Raw genomic sequence first — 22,646 nt, forward strand, 5'->3', positions numbered from 1 at the left:
TTAATATTAATCTAAAATAATTTCTTACATACATAAACTTTGTCCGTTTTGTAACTTGCTTTGTTCCAGTATACTCAATAATAAATGGGTCTATTTCGTTAGAACTGCTTCATAAGTGTCTGAGTGAGTTCTGGAGATGGACTGATTTACATCGTAATACATCAAATAATTATTTTATTCCAAATAAATGCACATTTATCAAAAAATTTACTCGAGTAATGCAGTAGTACTCTACTGCTCAATTAAATAGTGTGTACGTTTATCATTCCACACCAAGCGAAGAATGCCAATCTCAACAACGCACGTAAGGGGGCGGGAACTCCAAAGGACATTTTCTATTGGCTGCGCTGCTCCGTCACTCACAGCATGTGCGTCATTTCCGTTGTCAGGTGGTGCTGCTATGGAAAGATGTGATCAGTTGTCCTAAGAAGGCTTTTCCCTCAAAACCTCTGTCGGTAATCGTGACATTTCTCCAGTTCGCGTGAAACAAACCGCTTTGTGGTGGAGTGTAAATGTCGGTGCGTCCCTGCTGAACATTTAGTCGGCCAGAAATGAGTGAGAATTAGTCTACGACAGAGGATTCCCTCGGCGGTTTTGGTAAGTTGTTAAATGGCCCGTCGGTCGGTTGAGGAGATTTTCACAGTATGTTAAAGGGACACGGTGAACTCACTGGCTTTGTGGTATTTAATTTCGTCTTGAAATGCACGCTTTTGCAACGTTTCAATTGTCGTCCGGTTAAATATGTTGAGATATTGACTAACGTTTTACAAGCAAGAACACAAATACAAAATAAGCAAGTTTCGCTCGCAAATGCTAAGGGGAGTCAAATAGGCTCGTTATTTTAAATAAGTGCACGAGCTTTTGTTTTCTTATACACACTCATTAAGTCATTTATAATAGTGGTTATTGTTATTAATTTTCTTGTAGCTGTTTGACAGCGTTCGTAAGTGTACGCCGTGTACTTTGTTGTGATCACACTGCAGTGCTCCTGTCTCTATTCCCTCTGCTGTTGTTTAACTATAAATGGAAACATTAGTCACTTGTTTTTAGACACCACAAATCTTAGACATCCAAATATCAAACAAAACGTGTGCAAAACGCGCATCTGATACGGGTTGCATCAAGCTGTCAGCCGGTGCCAGGTTCTAAAGTTTGCATGCAGTGACAGCTAGTATATTTAGATCTTATAAAATATTAAGATGTTCTGCTACACTGTGGATCAGAGCGTTTAAATCATGCAGGGATGATATTTCACTTCTCTAATGACTGTGATGTGTGCATAATGCCATAAGATGACCACACGCCATCCATTCATTTTCGATGAATGCAAAGCAGTATGAGTAATCTTTCATATAGCATGGTTTCATCATCAGCATGTTGTTGTTAAAGGGACAGTTCACCTAAAATAAAAAAAAAGATTCGGTCATCTTTTACTCGCTGTCATGTTGTTCCAAACATGTATGATTTTTTTTATTTCTTCAGTGGAACACAAAAGGAGATGTTAAGCTGAATATTAGGCACTGACAACCTTGGTCACCATTCATTTTCATTATGTTTTTTTCCATTCAAATAAAGTGAATGTTGACTGAGATTGTCTAGTGTCTCCTTTTTTTGTTCCACAGAAGAACGTCATCCGGATTTGAAACAACATGAGGGTGAGTAATTGACATCCTTCCTGAGAATTGTATTTACTAGCTCTGAAAAGGATTCAATATTGTGTCTTTGAATGCATATGTGCATCTTAGTGTCAGTGAGTGAATTTCAACCACATTCATGTTTGGCATGACCTAAAATGATTACAGATGGTTTAATACCAACCCGTAGATTAATTATTTTCCTTTCAGGTTGCAGGTCAAATTTTCAGTCTTGGTGTTTTTAAGATGTCGGCTCTCCAATAATGCATGTCAAAAGAGTCGATGAGAAAGCAATCACGTCTCTCGCCCCCGTCTGTCACATTGTCAACAGTCTGGGTCCAGAAAGACAAAAAGCTGTAAACGTGTAAAATGATCTGTGATAACAGCCAACTGTACCCCCTCCTACGTCCTCGAGACAAGCTGTGTGCTCTGTTGCAGAATTACATTTGAATGTCTATTTCATTCAAAATTACAATTCAACTAAGCTTATAGCGTAAATGTGAATCACAACTGTCTGTTGTAGCTCTGAATTCAAAATGTGGGTGCCTTTTTAGCTCTGCTTTGCATGTATTCACTATTAGAGCATATCGATTGATATTTTATTACTGGGATTTCATGTCCAGTCTCTGTATTGTCCCTTAATTTAAACAGAGTTGAGATTGATTTTGAAGAGCCCAAGGGGTGCAGAACTGCCCGCGATGCTAAATGCGCTCCCCCACCCCCTGTTCGCATCGTGATATGATGTCTGGAGGCTGCGTGTGTCATGCTACCATTGGTGTCAAACAGTAGCATTTCATATTCCTGACAAATTGCTACCAGTGCAAACCCCAGGGCTTGTGTGAATCACACTATATCCGTCCATAGCACCACTTGACTTTCTTTAGGACCACAGAAACAGTCATAAGATTATACAAGAACCCTTTATCCAACAAAACAAGCAGGCGTCCTCTGAAATAAATAACTCTTTATCGTAAATATTTGTCCATAATTATTGCACTTCGTCATGTGATCTCTGAACATTTTTGCTTTCGAAATGTTCCCTGTTACAGACCGTTCAGTATGAAAATCTTGTATTATGCAGATTACGCCACAGAGATTTTCAGATAAACCCATGCAGATTAAGGAACGGAAGGATTACAAATAGTGAAAGGGGGAAAAACATAGAGTTCCTCTTTATTTTAGTTAATTTGAGCTCCATCAGTGCTCAACGTTTGCCTTTCTCGAGCAGGTTGTGGTCTGCGGCACCATTTGTAAATGGGCTTCTATTGTCTATTATGGAAGTCACATAAACAGTTCACACCTGCTGCTAATCTTTGCTCATGCAAATGCATGTGGATCTGATGGGTTGCCATTCATACAGGGGCAGAGCTGTTAATGGCGTCTCACTGTTTTGAGGTGTCAGGGAGGGCATGGCTTTTGCTAGATTTCCTTCCCCCACCTGTTATTTGCCCTCTTTATAACGCACACTTTTTTTGGCAGTGTACTGAAAGACCTCATTGGGTTGGCTATTGACCCTCAAGGCAAGAATGCAATGAATGAGTGTCCTAGGGTTACATTGTTTGGGTGTGCTTGAGTTTTGTTTTTAGTCAAGAAGCCACATTTTCATGTCAGGTTGTTTTTATCAATTGAGTATTGACACACCGACTCAATGTTTTTGGCCTTTTCAGATCTGCAGAATGTCCAAACGCCGTGCTTCGGAACGAGGGGCCGGAGAGTCATCTGGCAGACCCAGCAAGCTCCTTTGTCCTGGGATATCGGGCAACAATGCTAAGAGAGCCGGTCCCTTTGTTTTAGGTAAGCCACCCAGGGTAATGCAAGTGAATCTTCAACACTAGCCCAGCCCTATCTTTTTGTGTTTCTATTCAAGCAAGAGAAGGAGGAGGTATAGACTCCATTCTGAAGCCTGTGTTTGAAAAGAATTGCAGGAATGTTTTGGATTGACTGCTTCACTTCTGAATCCGCAGGTCTTTCCCTATATGTCGCTATCACACTACAGTCTTGCCTTTGAAATGCTCCCGTCACAGTTGGATATAGCAGTGTGACGTGGTGCAGGGCACTGTAATGAGAGTGTTTATGATTGGCTTCAAGGGGGATTGCTGTGCTCTGCACTGACACTACCTTTTGCATCTTTTCACACTCCTTTTCTCTATCCCTCCCCATCTCGACAGGCCCACGGCTGGGAAACTCTCCCGTGCAGAGTATAGTGCAGTGTTTAGCCAGAAAAGATGGGACGGATGATTTCTACCAGCTAAAAGTGAGTACTCTTTTAGGCCTCGTTTACATGGTATTAACATCAAGTGGTCAGGTGATCCTTCACAAATCGTTCTAATATGGTGATTTCTATTCTCAGTGTTGAAAACGGTTGCTTAATATTTTTGTTGAAATAAACTTTTCAGGACATTTTGATGAATAGAAAGTTGAAACAGCATTTACTTGTATTTTATTTAAAGTTTTTGCTGCCCCTTTTTATCACTGTATTACCTTTTTAATTTTTTTATCTGATCCTAAACTTTTGAACGGTAGTGTGTATGTATAAGTGAAATGTAATTGTTTATTCAGTTGCTGCTCTAGATTCAGTTAGTTCATTCAGTGAATGATCCATCAGACATCTTTCTGAAGATCTTGATTAATTGGGGGGGGGGAAATCTTCAAAAATCACTTTCTTTATTGGAGATCAGATCAGCAAAAATAGCTTTTTTTGACAGTCTCATTCTGTATCACCTCACAAAAACCCTCCCATGTGATTCAAACGTGTTCTGACCAGGGAAGTGAGACTGCTTCTGAACACAAAAGCCCCTGTGTGTCTAACTGTTTGCATGAACCTTTGACCTGCCTCAACAAATCTCTACAATCCTGTCCAATTGATGACCGACTCTGGTTCAGAGATGACCATTAAACCTTTTTGTTTATGAACCAGCCTGTTACTGGAGGGGCTTGACTGAAAGGTGATTGTCAACCTTTTGACCCTACTCTTCCATGCCCATGAGTCTAGTGTCTCTCAGATCGTTGTGCAGATGTGTTGAAGGACATGTGAAGGACTTATCTCTGTCTTCTCTGAAGATAAAGCCTTTAATGGACCCTCTGTATTGCCTCAAGATCGTTGATAGCTTAGTATTCCATCACATTGAAGATAAGAGACCCCCAGGAAGGTTTAGAACAGGATCTAGTGGCGTGGTGTCTTCTTACCTTTGACCTTTGTTGTAGATTCTGACCCTGGAAGAACGTGGGGACACGGCGGGAGAGACACAGGAAGAAAGGCAAGGCAAAATGCTCCTGCATACAGAGTATTCTTTACTGTCACTGCTCTCCAACCAAGAAGGAGTGGTTCACCATCACGGCCTCTTCCAGGTAAGCCCAATTAGGAGTAGCTCGTGTAGAATGTGTCATTACAGTTTTTTAATGACTGTCAACATGCATTATTTGTGCAGCTGCTGGAATTGTTTGGCCATCAGAAATGGGGAAAAAGTGATTCATTGCATCATGATTCTTTCTCAAATGGTTTTGCTTTGAGCCTCACAAATAGTATTTATTAATTATAAATCATTATGAAAAAACAAAACAATTTACCATCATGCATTTACACAGGACGAAATGTATAACACAATTGAAAATTGATCATCCACAGAAAATGTGCTGATTGATCTCAAAATTTATTATATTTTGCTATAATGGTGCATTTCATTTTTTTCAGAGCTGAACCATTTTTTTTTTTCTATTGTTGGATGAGAGTACACAACCTGCCTTAACTCACCAAAGATTTGTCTTTTGAAATTTGAAATGCATCAACTTGTTTTGGAATCTGTCTGTGACTCTTTAAATCAAAATTGAATCGATTTGAGACTCCTAAAGATTCCCTCCCCTTGTGAATGTCCTCAGTCTCTCAGCTTAATTTGTTCCTTCAGTTGTTTTCATTTTCATCACAAAGTGCTAGCAGTGACTCACCACTTACTTTCTCTTTGAAATGCTTTTTCCCCTCCCTCTCTTGCGTCGTCTTTTTAACTATATCATAGACCTCTCCTTTCTTCCCTGGTGAAAATCGGCTGCAGAACAAGCCGTACTGTGCTGTCATGGCCATTCATTGAAGCTTGCAGTATTGATTGGTTTATTATAGCTTGTCTCTAGAGTGGGCCAGTTAATTATGGATCGCCTCTTGTGTTCGGAGGCGCAGTCATTGCAAACACAAACCACACTGCCGATCGATTTGTGGCCCTCATTTGACCCCGGTCTCAGGTGACCGAAGGAGGGCTTTTATCATTCAAGCTGTTGCACATGTCGAGTCATACAGGAGAATCGCTGCTTTCCTTTTTGTACCACCAGTCCATTAGCGTCATCTTGTACGTGAAACACAGTATTTTCTTCTCCACGCCATTCAAAAGCTTAATGGTGCGGTTATGTATCAGTTTTCTTTTTAGACACTGTTTAATGCACTGCTGGGTCGGCCGAGGCAAAGTCTTTTATGCTGTCGCTGCAATTATTGTCTGCGCAAAACTTTTATAATGCATTCTCTTTCACTTTTCTGTCTCAGGACCGATCCTATGAGATTGTCGAGGACATGGAGGCCAACAAAGTGCGGAAGATGAAGAGACGAATCTGTCTGGTGCTCGACTGCCTCTGTGCCCACGACTTCAGCGACAAGACGGCCGACCTCATCAACCTGCAGCATTATGTCATCAAAGAGAAGCGTTTGAGCGAGCGCGAGGCCATCGTTATCTTCTATGATGTGGTGAGAGTGGTGGAGGCGTTACATAAGGTGAGCTGCCATGGTGAGCTGATTTAAAGCCAAGACCAAATCAAAACCGGACGCATATATCATTTTCGTTTAAGTTTTTTTTTATCTAATATTTATTTTCTATATCAGTTTTTTCGATTAGCAAAAATTATTTTTAGTTTCAGTATTAGTTAGTAAAAACTTGATTGCAATGCCAGTCACATTGTATTCACTTTATTTGTATTTATTTATTTTTGTACTATGGTTTCTGATGGATAAAATGTCCTGCCATTTTTTTTTTCCTCACTGAATTAGTTAGTTTTTTGGGAAGTTTGTCATATTGCAGAAGTAAAATGATTGCACATGACTTTTTTGTTTGTTGATTTTAATGTGTAATTCACCTAAAGTAATGTGGTGAATGATGCATGGCATTTATTTGTAATATAAAATAACGGTGATTTTCAGGTTGCATGCTGTCCAGCTTGTAGCCCATATCGTCTGGTATATATTGTAACCGTTCACTGTTCTTGCCATTGTAGAAGAACATCGTGCATAGAGACTTGAAGCTTGGAAACATGGTGCTCAATAAAAGGTAAGACGTCTTTCCTCTTCCTTTTACCTGCTGACGCTGTGCTAGTGGAGTTTTCAGTGCGCTCGGCTCGGCTCTCTGTTGGGGTTTCATGGAGCACCGTCTGGCCTCATTGACCCCTCTCCTCTTGAGCTCTTAGTGCGAGTGTGATTCATCCCCACAGGCTGAAGAGGGAGGGGAGGGAGCAGCGGGAAACTATCCCAGTTAAAACGAACAGGCATGGAACGTGCCCCTGGTTCATTCCCTGGAAAAAAGGAGAGGGTGATAGAGCCAGGGAAGGGAGGGGGGTGGTAAAACCACACATGCTAGCTTGAAGGCATCTGATGTCGGCAAGCATTGTGAATCAGATAGGTCTAGTGGAATTCCCAATCCCTCATCCATAAAGACCCTCTCCAAACACCATATGTGCCGTGTTGCATGCGTTTCTGCCGTGTGTGGAATGGGAATGCTTCTAAAAACAGCTCTGTTGTCTCTGCCATTTCAACTGTCCTGAGGAACGAGAGAGTTACTGACTAATTGAAAATCCTCAGTTCTGCCTGTCACATTTGCCAGCATGTGTTGTTCGACACTGAGTTCTCACATATTGTAGTTCGGTCACATAAGTGCCCAGCTTGTCTAATTACGAAACCCGTCACACCATATAAGCTCAGTGGCATGTGTAGAGAGAGGAGTGGGTCTAGTTTCTTTCATCATCCTCTCTCTCTTCCTTGTCTCTTTACAGGCAACTGTACTTGCGTTCTGGCTGGTTGAATATATGGTATGCATTATGCAGCATTTTTTGCCATTAACCCCTTCAAGCCCACAGAAAAACAAAGCCTACTGTTTTATTATCTAAAAATGCTTCTTACTTACACTACCTTTCAAACGTTTGGGTCAGAGGTTTTTTTTTTAATAATTTTTTTTTTAAAGAAATAAGCAAGAATGCATTAAATTGATCAAACTTGACAGTAAAGACTTTTACATTGTGAAAAAAATAGGATCACTGTTTCTTCAAATACACTGAAGACTGGCGTAATGGCTGCTTAAATTCAGCTTTGCCATACAGGAATACATTTTACAATGTATTTTAAATTGTAATAATATATCAAAATGTTACTGTTTTTACTGTGTTTTTGATCAAATAAATGCATCCTTGGTGTGCATAATTATTTTTATTTTTTTTATGAACATTAAAAAACAAATCAACCCCAAATTAATATTGCTTGGGAAAACTTACCCAGATGCAATTGTCGAGTTATGAAATATGAACATTGAGTAACACGTGAGTTTCAGTGCATTTGTTTTTGCCTGGTGTGGCAGTGCATTTGTTTTTTTTCTCTCTTTTTTTTCATCTTAATTTCTTGCATGTGCCATTGTTGAGTCAAGCATTTTACGCTTGTTCCATGGGAGTCAATTAAAAAGACTGGTATTGCATTGATGAACAGCAAAAGAAAACATCCACACGTATGCACACTTGTCACTGGGACCCTATGGTGATGAAACCGAGCAGTCTGGTCTGTCTGCTTCAGTTCAGCAAGAGAGCAGAACACTGTGTCCCAGCTGGAGATAATACAGCCCTCTGCCAAAGGATTCATAGCTCAGAGCTGAGTCACACTCATGTAACGCTGGCAGACCTCTCTCTCTCTCCCCCCCCCTCTCGCTTTTTCACTCTCCAAATACCCTTCTGATCCGACTGTCTGTGTGACCCTGCCCAGCCGGCAGACTGTTGGATTTGGGTGGAATGGAAAGTACTCGGTATTAGTCATAAGTGGTCCATGACATGATACTTGGGCCTTCGAAAATGACTGCTGAATGTGGTTCTGACATGTAATATCTGTGGAGCTTTCTGCATGCTGCAGAATCAAACTGTGAAGGCTTTATCATCAGCATTTTGTCAGTAACTGCCATGTAGTGCAGAAGCTTCTCTCACAATTCACAAGCGTTGGTGCCATCATTTCATACCTCCTTTCCCTACTTCACAGCTTACACACTCCGCTCTTTAGGGAGCACCATATGGCTGTCAACATTAAGGCTCTATAAAAGTGAACAAATTGCCTGATCTGCACATTTGCTTTCACTATTAGCTTTGTTCCTCGTACAGCACAGATTGCCCAAGCAAAGGAACTCCAATACTAAACAATTGCATCAAAATCCCACATTAACCTCACCCAGCAGAGGCAGTTCTGACCGGATTTCAACATTGAGACTTCCTCTTGCGTTTAAACCATTTAACTTTTCCCATCAACAGTGGCTAATTTTAGCAGCACTGAGAGACTGGGAGGCTTCTGGTCTCTTCTCTTGAGCAGGAAGAGGAGAGTGAGCAATGAGAATGTCCTGAGGAGAAACACTTGCTGACTTTTTTTCGTTGGAAAACCAAAGCTCAAACAGTCATGATGAAGTCAGATAAAAGCTTCCATTTAGAGTAAAACTATTACGAAGATTAAAGCTAGCAGGAATTAGATGCTGCATGTAAAGAACGTCATGTAAGACAACCAGTTTGTGACGTTTAGAAGCATGTCATTTGAAAATATTGCCATCATGTGAAATTGCCGTGAAAAAACGACAGTCATCTCCATTCAACACAAAACTTTTGAATATATTATGTATTCAAATGCCTTGAAACGCACAAACTTTAGCAAATTGTCGATGAGTGTGAGATATCTGGATCTTAGTGGATCCAGTTAATGCATAAAAATATTGTTGCATTTGATTCATTTTGTTAAATTGACTATTTATACACGATTAAAACTAAGCTGAAATTGAAAACTTAAACAGATTATAACTGGTACAGATGCTGTGTAGAATGCAGGGCTCGAGACTAACGGCGTCATATCGTCCTGGGGACGATAGAAAATGTGTTTAGGACCAACAGAAATATTCTCCAGGACGCCTACAGGACGAAAGACATTTTTGTATGTGTGTTCATTTATTACTAGCCTATTAGGGTAACTTACTTAGAAAATGCCAAATTTAACCGACCAAGCGCTGACTACAACTGAGCGCGTCTTCTCATGCTGTTACTATAGTTACTATCACTGGCCGGCTACTCACCCGGAGACTTGTTTCGCGGTACATCTATCACATGGCTTATTTTCACAGACGAAAACGAGACGATAACTAAATAAAACTAGTTTTGAATGACAAAAACCATGACGAATAAAAACTAGACAAAAATGTTAGATAGTGACGATTTGGGAAGCGATCCAGTCAGAACTGATGTCCTGCGTTTGTGGTAGATGCGCACATTTGTACTGTGACGTGCTGATCTACCCAGCGGCAAAGGGGTTGATATGCGCTGCATGTCTCATAAAACGTTAAAAAATTTTAACATCTGGGAGAATGAGTAGAGCAGACATATAGATCTGAATGAAAGTGACGAAGCAAAAAAAGAGCTCTATTCGGTACGGTTTTCTGTGCGCACACACCCGACCCGAAGCGTGCAGCCATGCACAGAGACACCTATACACCGCGCGAGTACTGAATTGAGCTCTCTTTCGTGTCTGAATGGACAAATACACACAAATATGTCTAAATGTCCGTTTTGGAGAGTATTCACGTAAACTATGTTGGTTATGTCTTAAACAGTTTTGAGTGTATCGGATATGCATCAGTGCAATTGGATCCGCATGTCATTGGACATGATCCGATGTCTTAAAGTGACAGTAAAACCTAATGCGGTCTGTGTCCTTAATATTGATCAAGCAACAAAAGAAAAAGAGAAAAGCATTCACTGCTCGTTAATAGCTTTAATAGTGATTCATTATATTTAATTCATACAAATAAATATGTCTGCTGCTTGAAAGAATAAAGAATGATGATATTTTTAAGATATGTTGTCACCAGTATTTATTTGTTATTTTTTAATCCAACCAACTCAAAAACGTTTTGAGCTGTATGTATTTGTATCTTATTTTTCGTATATGTAAAAAAAAAAAAAAAGAAGCATTTTTTTTTTCTGCATGAATACATATAGCATTTAACTCCTGTTATTTTTTATTAAATCTGTTTTTTACCTGTTTACAGATAACTACTTTGAATGGAGCTAAATAAATATAATAATATATATCATAAACATTTTAATGGTGTTTTTATTATGTAACTAACAACTATAGATGATAATAACAATGTACAGAAACAACATGTTTATTTTGGGACGGTTGACATTCACTTTAGGACGGTTCAAATCGTTTTTCAGGACGGTTCCAGGACGGAGGTGAAAAAAGTTAGTCTGGAGCCCTGGTAGAATGGATAGCGTTTTTTCACATAGTCCAATGTGACTAATCTCAACTCTCTTTTCACTTCTAATCTAATTTAATCATGACCCTCCTTTTTAAATGAAGATGGTAATGAGCCTTAAACCAGTAAGAAATTCTTCTGGGAAAAACAAAGCTTCTGGAACGAGCCTGTTTGTAACTGTTAGGCGTAAGTGTGACAGTCACTTTCAGGGTGTGAAAGTGAGAGCGTAACTGGGGAAGCATGGGAAAAGAGGATGTAGCTGAGAGATGTAGCTGTTGTGGTGGATGTTTTTTTTGTTTTGAATGAAGGGAGATTACAGCTCTTGACTGTGTGAATTCTCACATTGGAGGTCCCCCAGTTCAGCTCAGTCCGCTGACGCGTTAGTTTTGCTCATTGTAAATGTGAATGTATTTTTAAAATATTTCTCTGTAGTTGGTGTGCTTGTTTTCATTGCATGCCTGTCACTGAAAAAGTGCTGTTCTTTCCTTTCTGAGGTGCAAAGATTAGTCATCACCGAGCTTGTGAGAAGCCACAGGTGACTCACTTGTTTGTCAAGTGCAGTCACGGTGTGTTCTGTCATGTTGGGTTCTGCTTTCTGGAAAGGCAGAATGGCTCCCTGCCATAGATTAGATTTAATGACAGAGACAAAAATATCAAAGGCATGTTTGCACAGATGCAAACATGACTCACCTGACAACAGTTAGTGTTTAATTTTGATATGCATATATAGTGTAAAATTGTGTGTGTATACATGTATGCATTCCACAATAATCCAGAAAGTAGAAATGAATTGAATACAGAATTTGGAGTGGCTCTTTGAGGGGGAATCTAACAAAAACATAAATATTTCTGAATCAGATTGCAATACAATATTCAAGAATTTAATTTATTTATTTAATTTTCATAAAGATAATTTATGCCTTTTCTTTAGACAAGATAGATTGTCATGTAATGAAAATAATGTAATGCTGCAAAGGAAGGGATAGTTCACCCGAAAATTGTGTCATCATCATTTACTTACCAAAAAACTGATGGGCCCCATACTATGGAAGTCAATGGGGCCCCTCAATTGTTTGGCTACTTATATTCTTCAAAATATCTTTTGTGTTCAGCAGAAGAAAGAAATAAAAAAAATACAGAAAGTAATACAGGTTTGTAACAACTTGAGGGTGAGTAAATGACAGAATACATTTATTTTGGGTGGACTGTCCCTTTAATATTTCTGATTTTCTTTATATAACATATCATTTTGTCTTTTTTTTTTGTCCTTTTGATTTTGTGGTAAATTATGACCTTTATTTCACAAGCTGTCTTTTTAATAAACAGTGCGACTTGATGCGGGAATTCATGGTTGTTTTTTTGACGTCATCGGCATGTTGTGTTTGTGTGCTCCAGGACCCATCGGATCACCATCACAAACTTTTGCCTTGGCAAGCATTTGGTGAGTGAAGAAGATCTGTTAAAGGACCAGCGAGGCAGTCCAGCCTACATCAGCCCAGATGTCCTAAGTGGTGAGAATCCAGCTTTTCTCTCTGTGTGTGTTTATGCGTGTGACTCACATGACTCACCCTTCATGTCACCACTGTAATCAAAGCTTATAAATCCAACCACCTACACGGCCCTAATCAGGACAGCAGTCACAAACCGTCAGCATGGATGAGCAATAGTTACGTTTATTGAAGTCATTATTTGTGTTGTGTGACCTGTTAGCTCACCAACGACTCGATACCAAAACTCTTCCCTTGAGCTTGTTAAGCTTGTTACAGATAAAATTAACTGCGGTCGTATCACGAGGTTTATCTTTCCAAACAATCTCTTTCTTTGTGGAACCGAAGTTCACTCAAGTGATGTAATTTCAATACATGAGACTTGCTGTTTATCTTGTGTGTCACACATTTATGTAGTCAAAAGAGGTATTATGTAGTCAAAAGAGGAAATATTTGGACCTTTTATATAAAATTTAGTTTCTAAAAACGTGTTAAGAAATACTTACAGTGGATGTCTATGGAGAATTGCACGCTTGCCCCTTGGAACTTCAGTACATTACTATCAGCATTTTTTTATTAAAAAATTTTCACAAACTTAAATGTGGCTAGTCAATATTTTTTTGTCAGTGTGCTACATATGCTGTCAATTGTTTAGCTTATGTTTAATTAAAAACATTACTAAATATTTATATTCCTAAAATATAAAATATTCAAGGTTCTTCAGCAGGCCAAATATTGTATCACCAACAATTGTTCTGGTTACAATTAAAGTTACTTTCAAGCCACTAGAAGCTGATATTGAGCTAAATGTCTCATTGTCCCTCCCACATTAAAATGTATAAAGTACAATTAAAATGAAATGCAATTATATGACTCTCTTTGTTTTTGTTTTTTACATGGCAAAGCAAATTTGCAATGAAACAGTTTACAAATTATGTAAATAAATTCATATAGCTTCAAAAACCTGTGCATCAAGGCATCACAGGATTCTATTCCAAAAGGAAGGTTGCTTCCTGAGATAACAATTTTTTGTTTTGCCTAATTCAAAGATGGCATCAGCTTAGCGAAAAATTAAATAAAGTGTAATGACATTGATAATTAAAGGGATTTTTCGGAGTAATTTCAACCTAGGGTCCTTTGCACCATGACCTCGAGCCAAACACCCCCCACCCAGCAAAAATACCCCCTCCTTAGCAAACACCAGCTGCTAATGGATCCTAGGCTGTATCTCATAAATTACCCCACTAATAATGCCCGGAATGGTACCAAACTTCTACAGTAGTACAAATAGGTTCTGTACTCATAAAACGAGGCATTGGAAAGTTTGTAAGTACATCAGGAGTTTATTTAAATAACACTTGCCTGATGGCTTATGCTACCGCTAACCCGGACGTCGAGGTCACTTCCGTGATTTGGGAAAAGCCCGTAAAAGTCCTGGCAGAAAGCGATGCATAAGGATGTAGTTTAACGACGCCCAGTTCCAGGAATGCACTAATATTTTGTTGGTAGGACCAGTTTGCAACAATTATTGGTTAACAACACTAAGTTGTCAACACTTTGGAAAAAATGATAAAAAAAAAAGTGGATATACCCAAAAACTTTTTCAGCAACACCGGTTGATCGCGCGAAATCCCGCACAGATCACGACATCTATTTCCGGAAGAGACTACCGGTAAAATAGTGAAGGAGCAAGAAGCGAGAGAACAGCAGAAGAGATCAACGAAAATGTATATGCTTTATAAATGCTTGTATTTTCAGATCAACACTTAAAAAGTATTTCGAATGTCATCCAGTTATCAATAAATTTCTATGGAGTGTTAAATTCACTAGCTTTTCCCTTTACACTTGTGAGTTTTGCAAAGGACTTTTACGGGCTTTTCCAAAAACAAGGAAGTGTTTTCTCACACATTCCGGGTTAGCGGTAGCATAGAGTGTTTGGCTCGAGGTCATGGTGCAAAGGACCCTAGGTTGAAATTACTCCAAACCATCTCTTTAAGTACAAGTATGATTAATTCAAAACTGAAATGTCAATTTAAAAACTTTGTGTGCAGAGTGCTATTTGTATGAAATGGTTAAAAATCCCTGCTTTCAAATCTTTTTCGTTTAGTTGATGCACTAGCTAAAATATCCGACAACACAACCTTTCCAAAACTGTCTTTCATGTGTTTTCTGGGTTTTTCCGAGACCTCTGTGGATGTAGGCTCTGGTTAGATGGTGCATTCCGAGCATGCATGTTAAATAGAGGCGCAGTCGAGCTCTTGTTTGTGGTCTCCATTCACAGTAAAATGACAGAAAGAAACTGGGAGTAAATCAGCCGAATATGACAGCAGAACAAAGAGAGAGCTGCTTCAGTGAGTCATCACAATGAGTCATGCAGAGAGGAACTACTCTTCCTGCTCGCTCTCCCTATCTCTCTCTCTCTCTCTCTCTTCCTCTCACTGTTTTTCCATCGCTCACTCTCTCTCCTCCACCCCTCTTTCGCTTTCTCATGCGTAGGGTGGAAGTAGAAAGAGAGAATGTGTACATTACAGAAAAATATACCATGCAAATCAAGCTGTTTACCAAACAGAAACCTACCCAATTAACCCCTCTTTTAAAACAAGCTCCCATGACTCATTTGTACTCTTCTGGCATTCTTTTGCCCATTTATGGTGGTAAACAAACCAGAATGGTGAGTGTGAATAGGTTTTAGGGGAATATATAACATGCTACCAAGAGTGTCACCATCTTTTAAACACACCATTCATAAGTTTGGGGTCAAATAGATTTTTTTTTTTAAATTAATACTTCAGCACGGATGCATTAAATTGATTAAAAGTGACAGTAAAGACATTTACAATGTTATGATTACAAATGTTACAAATTATTTCAATTTCAAATAAATGCTGTTCTTTTTAACTTTCTATTCACCAAAGAATCCTGAAAAAAAAGTATCACGCTTTTTTAAACAAAAATATTGAGGAGCACAACTGTTTTCAACATTGATAATAAATAAAATCATTTGAGCACCAAATTAGCATATTGGAATGATTTCAGAAGGGTCATGTGACACTTAAGACTGGAGTAATGGGTGCTGAAAACTTATAACGTACTTATCTATGTACTTGTGTAGCATTTGATACTGTGCCAAGAGAAAGTTCGAGTCTGATTGAATAAGCAATCTGTTGTAGAGCTGCCTGTTGAAATTGCACTTTGTGTTCCCATGTAGGTCGACCGTACCGTGGTAAACCCAGCGATATGTGGGCACTCGGTGTGGTGCTGTTCACCATGCTCTACGGCCAGTTCCCGTTCTATGACAGTATACCTCAAGAGCTCTTCCGCAAGATCAAAGCAGCAGAGTACTCCATCCCTGAGTGAGTCTCTCCATTATCTCTGTGCTTTGATATGAATCGAATGTGTTTAAACATGTTAATTAGCAAATATTGTGTTGGCCCTAGTTTAAAAGGATAGTTCACTTGAAAATAAAAATAAACCCACTTGTTCACATCGTGAGTCAAGATTTTCATTAAACTGTGACTAAAATTGTCTTCTGTTCCGCACTTAAAATTGTCATATGACATATGCCGTAGTATAAATAAGGAATAATTGATGATGGGCTGTTGATTATTTTAAAAATAATGCACACCCGAGGTGGTACATAGACCCACACATAGTTGAATAAACAAATAAGGATTTTTCAGTGTGTATAATACTAATAGTAATTATAATGAAATCAATTTCACAAGAAGTAGTGGAGAAGTTCATTTGCGGGTGATTGCATGTTAGCGTCTTTGTTTCTATAGCGACGGAGTCTAGAGAACATGTGCCGTAACCGGGTGTAATGCGCGTTTTTTTTTAAACCATGTCGGGCTCATGTCCTCTCCAGATATGAAAATGGTATCAATGGGTCTGTCCAGTAACTAATGATGGACGTAAGGCGAACTACACAATTTCATTTGATCACATGGTGCGATGGACTTAAAGCAGTATGCTGTGACCGACAAATCCTTGCTTTTAAAGTTATAGGCCTATTGGTTTTTTGTTTTTAAATTTGGATAATCTCTTAATATAATATTCCATACATTGTCAGAGCATAGCATCTACAAACTATTATATTTGAAGATGTTATTAGACGGATTAATTAATAGATTATAATTAATGTTATTTATTCATTTATCTTTTATAAAAATGAATCATATGCATAATAATGCATATTTAGTGCTAATAACGGAGGCTTGAGCCATTGATAGCAGACTAATGAGAGAGAGATTGATTCTCAACAGCGTTCGGCAGCAGCATCACTAATAGCGAAACTGTAAGTTTATCTGCTTCAAGAACAGAGCCATTATTACCTCGCTAGTGAGAAATGTCATGTAGCTTTTAAGTTGCTAAACGATTTTACTGATAAAATGGTTAGTGCAGCGCTGACAACACGTTTCTGTGCAAGTGTATGTCCATACCATAGACTGTAAAAAAAAAGAAAAAAAAGATGGACGACGCCCCTTCACTCTCTTCCATTGGTGAAAAGTGAAGCTGCCAAAGTCCTAATATGGCGTTGACATCTTGTGCAGATTTGGGACCTGATTCAATCACAGCTGTCAATCATGACGTCACATTCCAGTTTTTATAGCATCAAATAACTAAGACCAAACATATAAAATAATAAAAAAATAAAAAAACACTTAAACTTACATCAGCGTGATAAAAACGACCTAAAATGTCAGAAAACATCTTTGGAAACAAATTTAAGTGTAATTTGATTAGTGTCCATTGCGTCCATTAGACTTCATGGGGAGGTGGGGTTTATGACCTATACTGGGACCAACCAGCAGGGGCGATCAAGACGCTTTGGCTTCACTTTTCAGTACTTGTGTGGCGCGCTTTTGAGTGGGAGCGAGATAGAGTATGTGCTACATAATAAAACATAATTTTGTGGCTAAAAACATGGAAATAATTTATTTTTATCCTATTGCTTACTATATTTATTTGGTTGGTCGTTGTTGTGTTTTTTTTTTTTTTGCTTTTGTAGGCTGTAAGGACCTTTTGTAATACATTTTGTAATAGGACCTTTTAGCCATGCATTTCCCTGAAAATAATTGCACGCTTTTTTTTTTTACTTTCAATGAAGTCTGTGAAATGTTAATGGAAATGCTTATGCGTCTTTGTCTTTTGTTTATGCAGGGATGGGCGGGTATCAGAAAGTACGGTGTGTTTGATCAGGAAGCTTCTGGTGCTCGACCCTCAGCAGAGGCTCACTGCCACCGAGGTGCTCGAGTCTCTGAGCGCCATCATCGCATCCTGGTGCGTCTCATCTAAAATGAGATCAGCTTTATAGTTCCATTTTTAGCTAAGAGTTCTTGTCAGAGTTCACATAACTTCTTAGGAATTCATGTGATGGGTGATGTCATGTTGGGTCAGCGATGTTGTCTCGCCACAATTTTTGCAATCCATTGCAGTTTTCAATGATGCATTTAAAGCTCCCTTGGCTATACAGCTGAAAATTCCTATTTGTCATTGAAAGATTTTTATTTTTTAAACAGGCAATCTGTGTCCTCGCTGAGTGGCCCTCTACAAGTGGTGCCAGACATAGACGATCAGCTTAACCACCCCGAACATCTTCAGGAGGTCAGTACCACTCGTAGCAATTACAATTATATGAAAGTTTAAGGGTGAAGGGCCTTTTTTATGAAACACAAGGAATTTGAAATAAAATATATTATTATATAGAAGAACCACTGCTTTAAAACCCTGATTTTAAATGAAATCATGAAAATGAATGGGACAATTTATATATGAACTGATTTGTTAAGATTGTACATGTTTGTTTTACGTGTGTTTTATAAATAAGGGCCTAAATTGTGTAGTGCCTCTTGTAGCTCTGAACGAAATTGTAAAAATATATTTTGAAACCAGGCTAACTGAAAGTCCCACCTTAAACTCACACCATTGATTGGTTTGCTCTGCTTGAGAATCCTGCGAACCTGCCAATGTTGAGAATCCTGCGAACCTGCCAATGTTTTGAAAGTGCCAGTGTTTTAACCAACCAGTCTGCAGTTGTCTTTGCTTATTAAGCTGAGATTGAGAATAATAGGAATTTACTCTTTAACTAGCATTACTATGATGAGGTTCTTACTGGCTCTGAAACTGTCTTTTATTATATCCTCAGGCGAAAGTGACAGAGGAGTCGTCTCAGTACGAATTTGAGAACTACATGAGGCAACAGCTCTTGTTGGCAGAAGAGAAGAACACTATACACGAGACCAAGAACTTCCTCAGCAAGAGGCATTTCGGTAACGTGCCTCCAGTGAGGCGCCTCGGCCACGATGCACAGCCCATCAGTCCTCTGGATGCCGCAATACTGGCCCAGCGCTTCCTCCGGAAGTAGCACCGCCTTTCTGTCCGTGGGCGGTGGTCACCGGGAGTGGCGCGAGCCTCCGAACTAGGCGCACACTTGTATGTACGTTGTGTGAAAGAGTGTTTGTGAGTACGCAGCATGAGTCTGGCAGACACAAACAACGGCCAAGGAACAGCTCAGTGCTCTGATGCTCCATTCATCCACACAGGACACAGACTCTGCCTATGGGCGGCACAAAGGTCTAATGATACTCTGACCACCAACACCACCTCCACCATGCCAATCCTTGCCCAAATCTCACACACACACACAGACACACAGACACACAGACACACAGACACACAGACACACAGACACACACACACACACTTTCAGCAATACCCCAACAGAATCATGTAGCAGATGACACACAACCACCCTTCCCCACCCACCTCTCCCCCAGCACTTTCTACAGAAATGCCTCAGATCACATGATCAACCCTTTCGTTCTGTTCCCTTCAACCAATTTGTCTGTTCCGCTCCCATCTGCATCTATGACTGCAAATCTACCTCTTACCATTTTTTCTATCTCTCTATTTCCTCCTTTCTTGGTCAGTTTTTAACAATGCTCTCCGTTCTTATGAAAGCAGGACTCCTTATGTTGAGGGGGAGACAAGCACAGGCTCAAGAGCATTAGCATTGTGGTTGTGTAACTATTCTGTGTCAAAACCAGTCATTGGTTTTTCCTCAATCTAAATAAGCTTTTTCCCCTCCTCTCCTACAATAACAGTAGCATTTTAAGTAAGATTATTATTTTTTTTTGCCATTTGAAGATGTTAAGTATAAGTTAGAAAGCTAATAACCTCATATTACTGAAATCATAGCAGCGCATGTTTCTCATTCCTCTATTTGAATGGGTTTCTGTTGGCAGCTAGCATCTGTGTCTAGATGCATACAACCAAAAGCTTAACTTGGCATCTAAACCGGCGTTACTGGTACGTTACTCTCCCCTTTTGCTTTCGTCCAATCAGAAGGCAGCATAAATATCAAGACCACCATTTCCTGTGCATTCCCCCAACTGTAAACAGAAATGTACATTTTAAACATGTTTTATGCCACTACAACGGACTCTCGAAAGCTGAGCTGGGTGGGACAGCCATGGATATTGGTGTGTATATCACATAGGGACTCTTTGCGGGGCTGTGCTTGGAAAAAGATGAGGTATGGGACAGCTGGTGATGGGATGAAACTGTCAGGAAGCAGGGCGGCTGAGCCGGCAGTCATGCGGAAGTCTAAGCCAAGATAAGCCCTGTAAGCACAGCCCTTAAGCCCTCCTTTCCTTTTGTTTTCCTCCATCTATAGCGCTCACCCTCTGATAGCATGCCAAGCCATCAAAGTGCATCTTCTGCCATGTCCTCTATCTCCGGTGCTTTCGTTCCCCACACAGATTTCAGCTGCAGCTCAGGGATCGAGGATTGGCCGCTAGGGAACGTTTTTGGCCACCGTGATACAAAGAAACCAATTGCATAGGGGACTGTTTCTTTTTGTTTTTCTTTTAATTTGACTCCCTCACCTACCCCTCATTTCCATGTATGGTTATTCAATATTTCAAGCTCATCAGGAAGGAAATGCCATCAAACTCACTCCTCTTAATCTGTTTCTTTTGTGAGAATTTTTGCAAGGAAACAGATTCTTAATCTCATTTGACTTTTTTCCAATCCCATTTAAGCTACCCCATTTGTATAAAGCATAACTGTGGGATATCTAGCCTTAGATTATCGACAGATTCTCAACCATGAACAGTGAATATGTACTTTTTGATGCTAGAATATATCTTAGTATTCTAGGCGGTTGGCTTGCATGGACCTGTGGCTTAGTTTGCAATGCCTTTATGTCTGGCTCCACTCATGTCGTTAGATGAAAAGGTCATTCAGGACTGTAGGTCTCTGAGCTCATGACTAGCAGCTTGACTTGTCCTTTTTAATCTCCACTTTGATTTTCCTCTCTCAAAGACGTAAAGCCTGGTAGTACTTGCTTACCTTTCTGTTTTCCTTTAATTTATTTGCTGTTTTAATTAATCTGCCATAGTAAATGTAGAGATCATATATCACTCGAAAGCATTGCTGTGATCTCTCACGTTTTTCCCCCTTCTATCTTCAGTGAAGGTTTTGTTTTATTGACTCTCTTTCCTTCTTTTTTTAAAATTCTTGAATAATTATTGCAACAATCCTGTCGGTATATTAAGCTACACTAATTAGGAGACTGACTTTGCATAGCTCTATTTTAAGTCAATGTGCACATTAGCATGACATGTAGAATCGATGTAGAGTTTATCTTGCGAGGTAAAGGATGATACCGCACTCTGGCCAGTGTGAACGACATCGTAATGGCGAATGGGCATCAGTAGTGCAAAACCCAGTACAGGGTATTATTATTTTGAAGAATCACACCAATGTTCCACACAAGCCACCTTTGAAAGCATTAGTTTTTCCCAGCTCAATGTGAATTTATTTGGTTAAAAAGCAGTATTGTAGTGGATAATATGTGTGACTTGATGGAGAGGAGCTATTTGTGAGCAAATCAAAGTCCTTTCCATAGACACCAAAAGGAGTGCCTCAAGGCTATATACTAGGTCCGCGTAGAGTTCTCACAAAAGCCATTATATCATAGCAAATCTGTACGGTTGCAATATGACTGCTGTTGATGTGGTTGTGTAGTCTGCATCCAAAACCTAGATGAAAGAAATTAGTAAATTTTTGTTTAATATGCCCCCTACCTAAGTGACTGCAAGTGCACCCCCCACCCCCCATCTTGCATAGACAGTTTTGTGATGTCCAAATTCTGTCTGCAGCATGAGAAGCGTACTTTGTTGAGCTCTGTATACAGTTTAAATGCAATTAGTGCATGATTCTAATTAGCAAGACGTGCCATAAGATGCAGCAGATAATGGAGTGAATGTGGGTGTTTTGCAAATGATGAATACTCAAACACAAAGACAGTGCAAGGGAAGATACTGAACATTAAGTTTGACTTTGAATTTCTTTTCTTTTCTTTTGGCCACTTTGTGCAGATGTTTCATAAATTGGGAGATTTCTCTTTAGAATGGTTACTTTTTTTGCATCTTTTACTAAAACTGGAAAATCTAAATCTGATGTAAAACGAAACATGATGAAACTTGCCTGAACGTTTGATGTTGTAAGCTGCTTGGTTAGAATGGTGTCAAAGAAAAAAAAAAAACTGGGTAATTGTACAGAGATGAAAAACAAATTTGTATAAAAGACATATTTTTGTACTTCATCAAATCTCTACATGCATGTCAGCAATAAAATTTGATATGGAAAATCTTTGTCTCTCTGTAGTTGAAGTGTATATGTTTTTTAATTAATTTTTTAGACGAGTATACATTTTTTTATAAAAAATTATATATATATATATATATATATATATATATATATATATATATATATATATGTATGTATGTGTTCAGATGCAAAAGCCTCTAAATGCCATCTGAAATTTTCTTCTAGAATGACCATTTTTATCAAGCTCGTATATTTAAATTCAATAACTTCACTTAAAAGGCAATGAAGATTACCTATTAACTATCATTTAAGTGAAATTACTGAACCTAAATATACAAGCTTGATAAAAATGGTCATTCTAGAAGAAAATTTCAGATGGCATTTAGAGGCTTTTGCAT

The 22,646-nt window shown here is 39.0% G+C and overlaps 1 protein-coding gene across 2 annotated transcripts; it reads left to right on the plus strand.

The window, feature by feature from the left end:
- The first annotated feature begins 377 nt into the window (after positions 1 to 377).
- stk40 (serine/threonine kinase 40) lies at positions 378 to 22,288 on the plus strand. Of its 2 annotated transcripts, XM_082150533.1 has the most exons (12): positions 378 to 597; positions 1,623 to 1,655; positions 3,302 to 3,428; positions 3,803 to 3,888; positions 4,839 to 4,982; positions 6,160 to 6,384; positions 6,882 to 6,934; positions 12,542 to 12,657; positions 15,842 to 15,986; positions 17,794 to 17,913; positions 18,153 to 18,237; positions 18,779 to 22,288. In XM_082150533.1, exons 2-12 carry the CDS (start codon positions 1,650 to 1,652, stop codon positions 18,995 to 18,997), a joined length of 1,326 nt encoding a protein of 441 aa, XP_082006659.1. In that variant the 5' UTR covers positions 378 to 597; positions 1,623 to 1,649; the 3' UTR covers positions 18,998 to 22,288. The 2 variants fall into 2 exon arrangements, with proteins under 2 accessions (XP_082006659.1, XP_082006660.1); XM_082150534.1 differs by lacking the exon at positions 1,623 to 1,655.
- The last annotated feature ends 358 nt before the right edge of the window (positions 22,289 to 22,646 follow it).

The sequence above is a fragment of the Leuciscus leuciscus genome (genome assembly GCF_965113295.1).
Source record: "Leuciscus leuciscus genome assembly, chromosome: 20".
Lineage (NCBI taxonomy): Eukaryota > Metazoa > Chordata > Actinopteri > Cypriniformes > Leuciscidae > Leuciscus > Leuciscus leuciscus.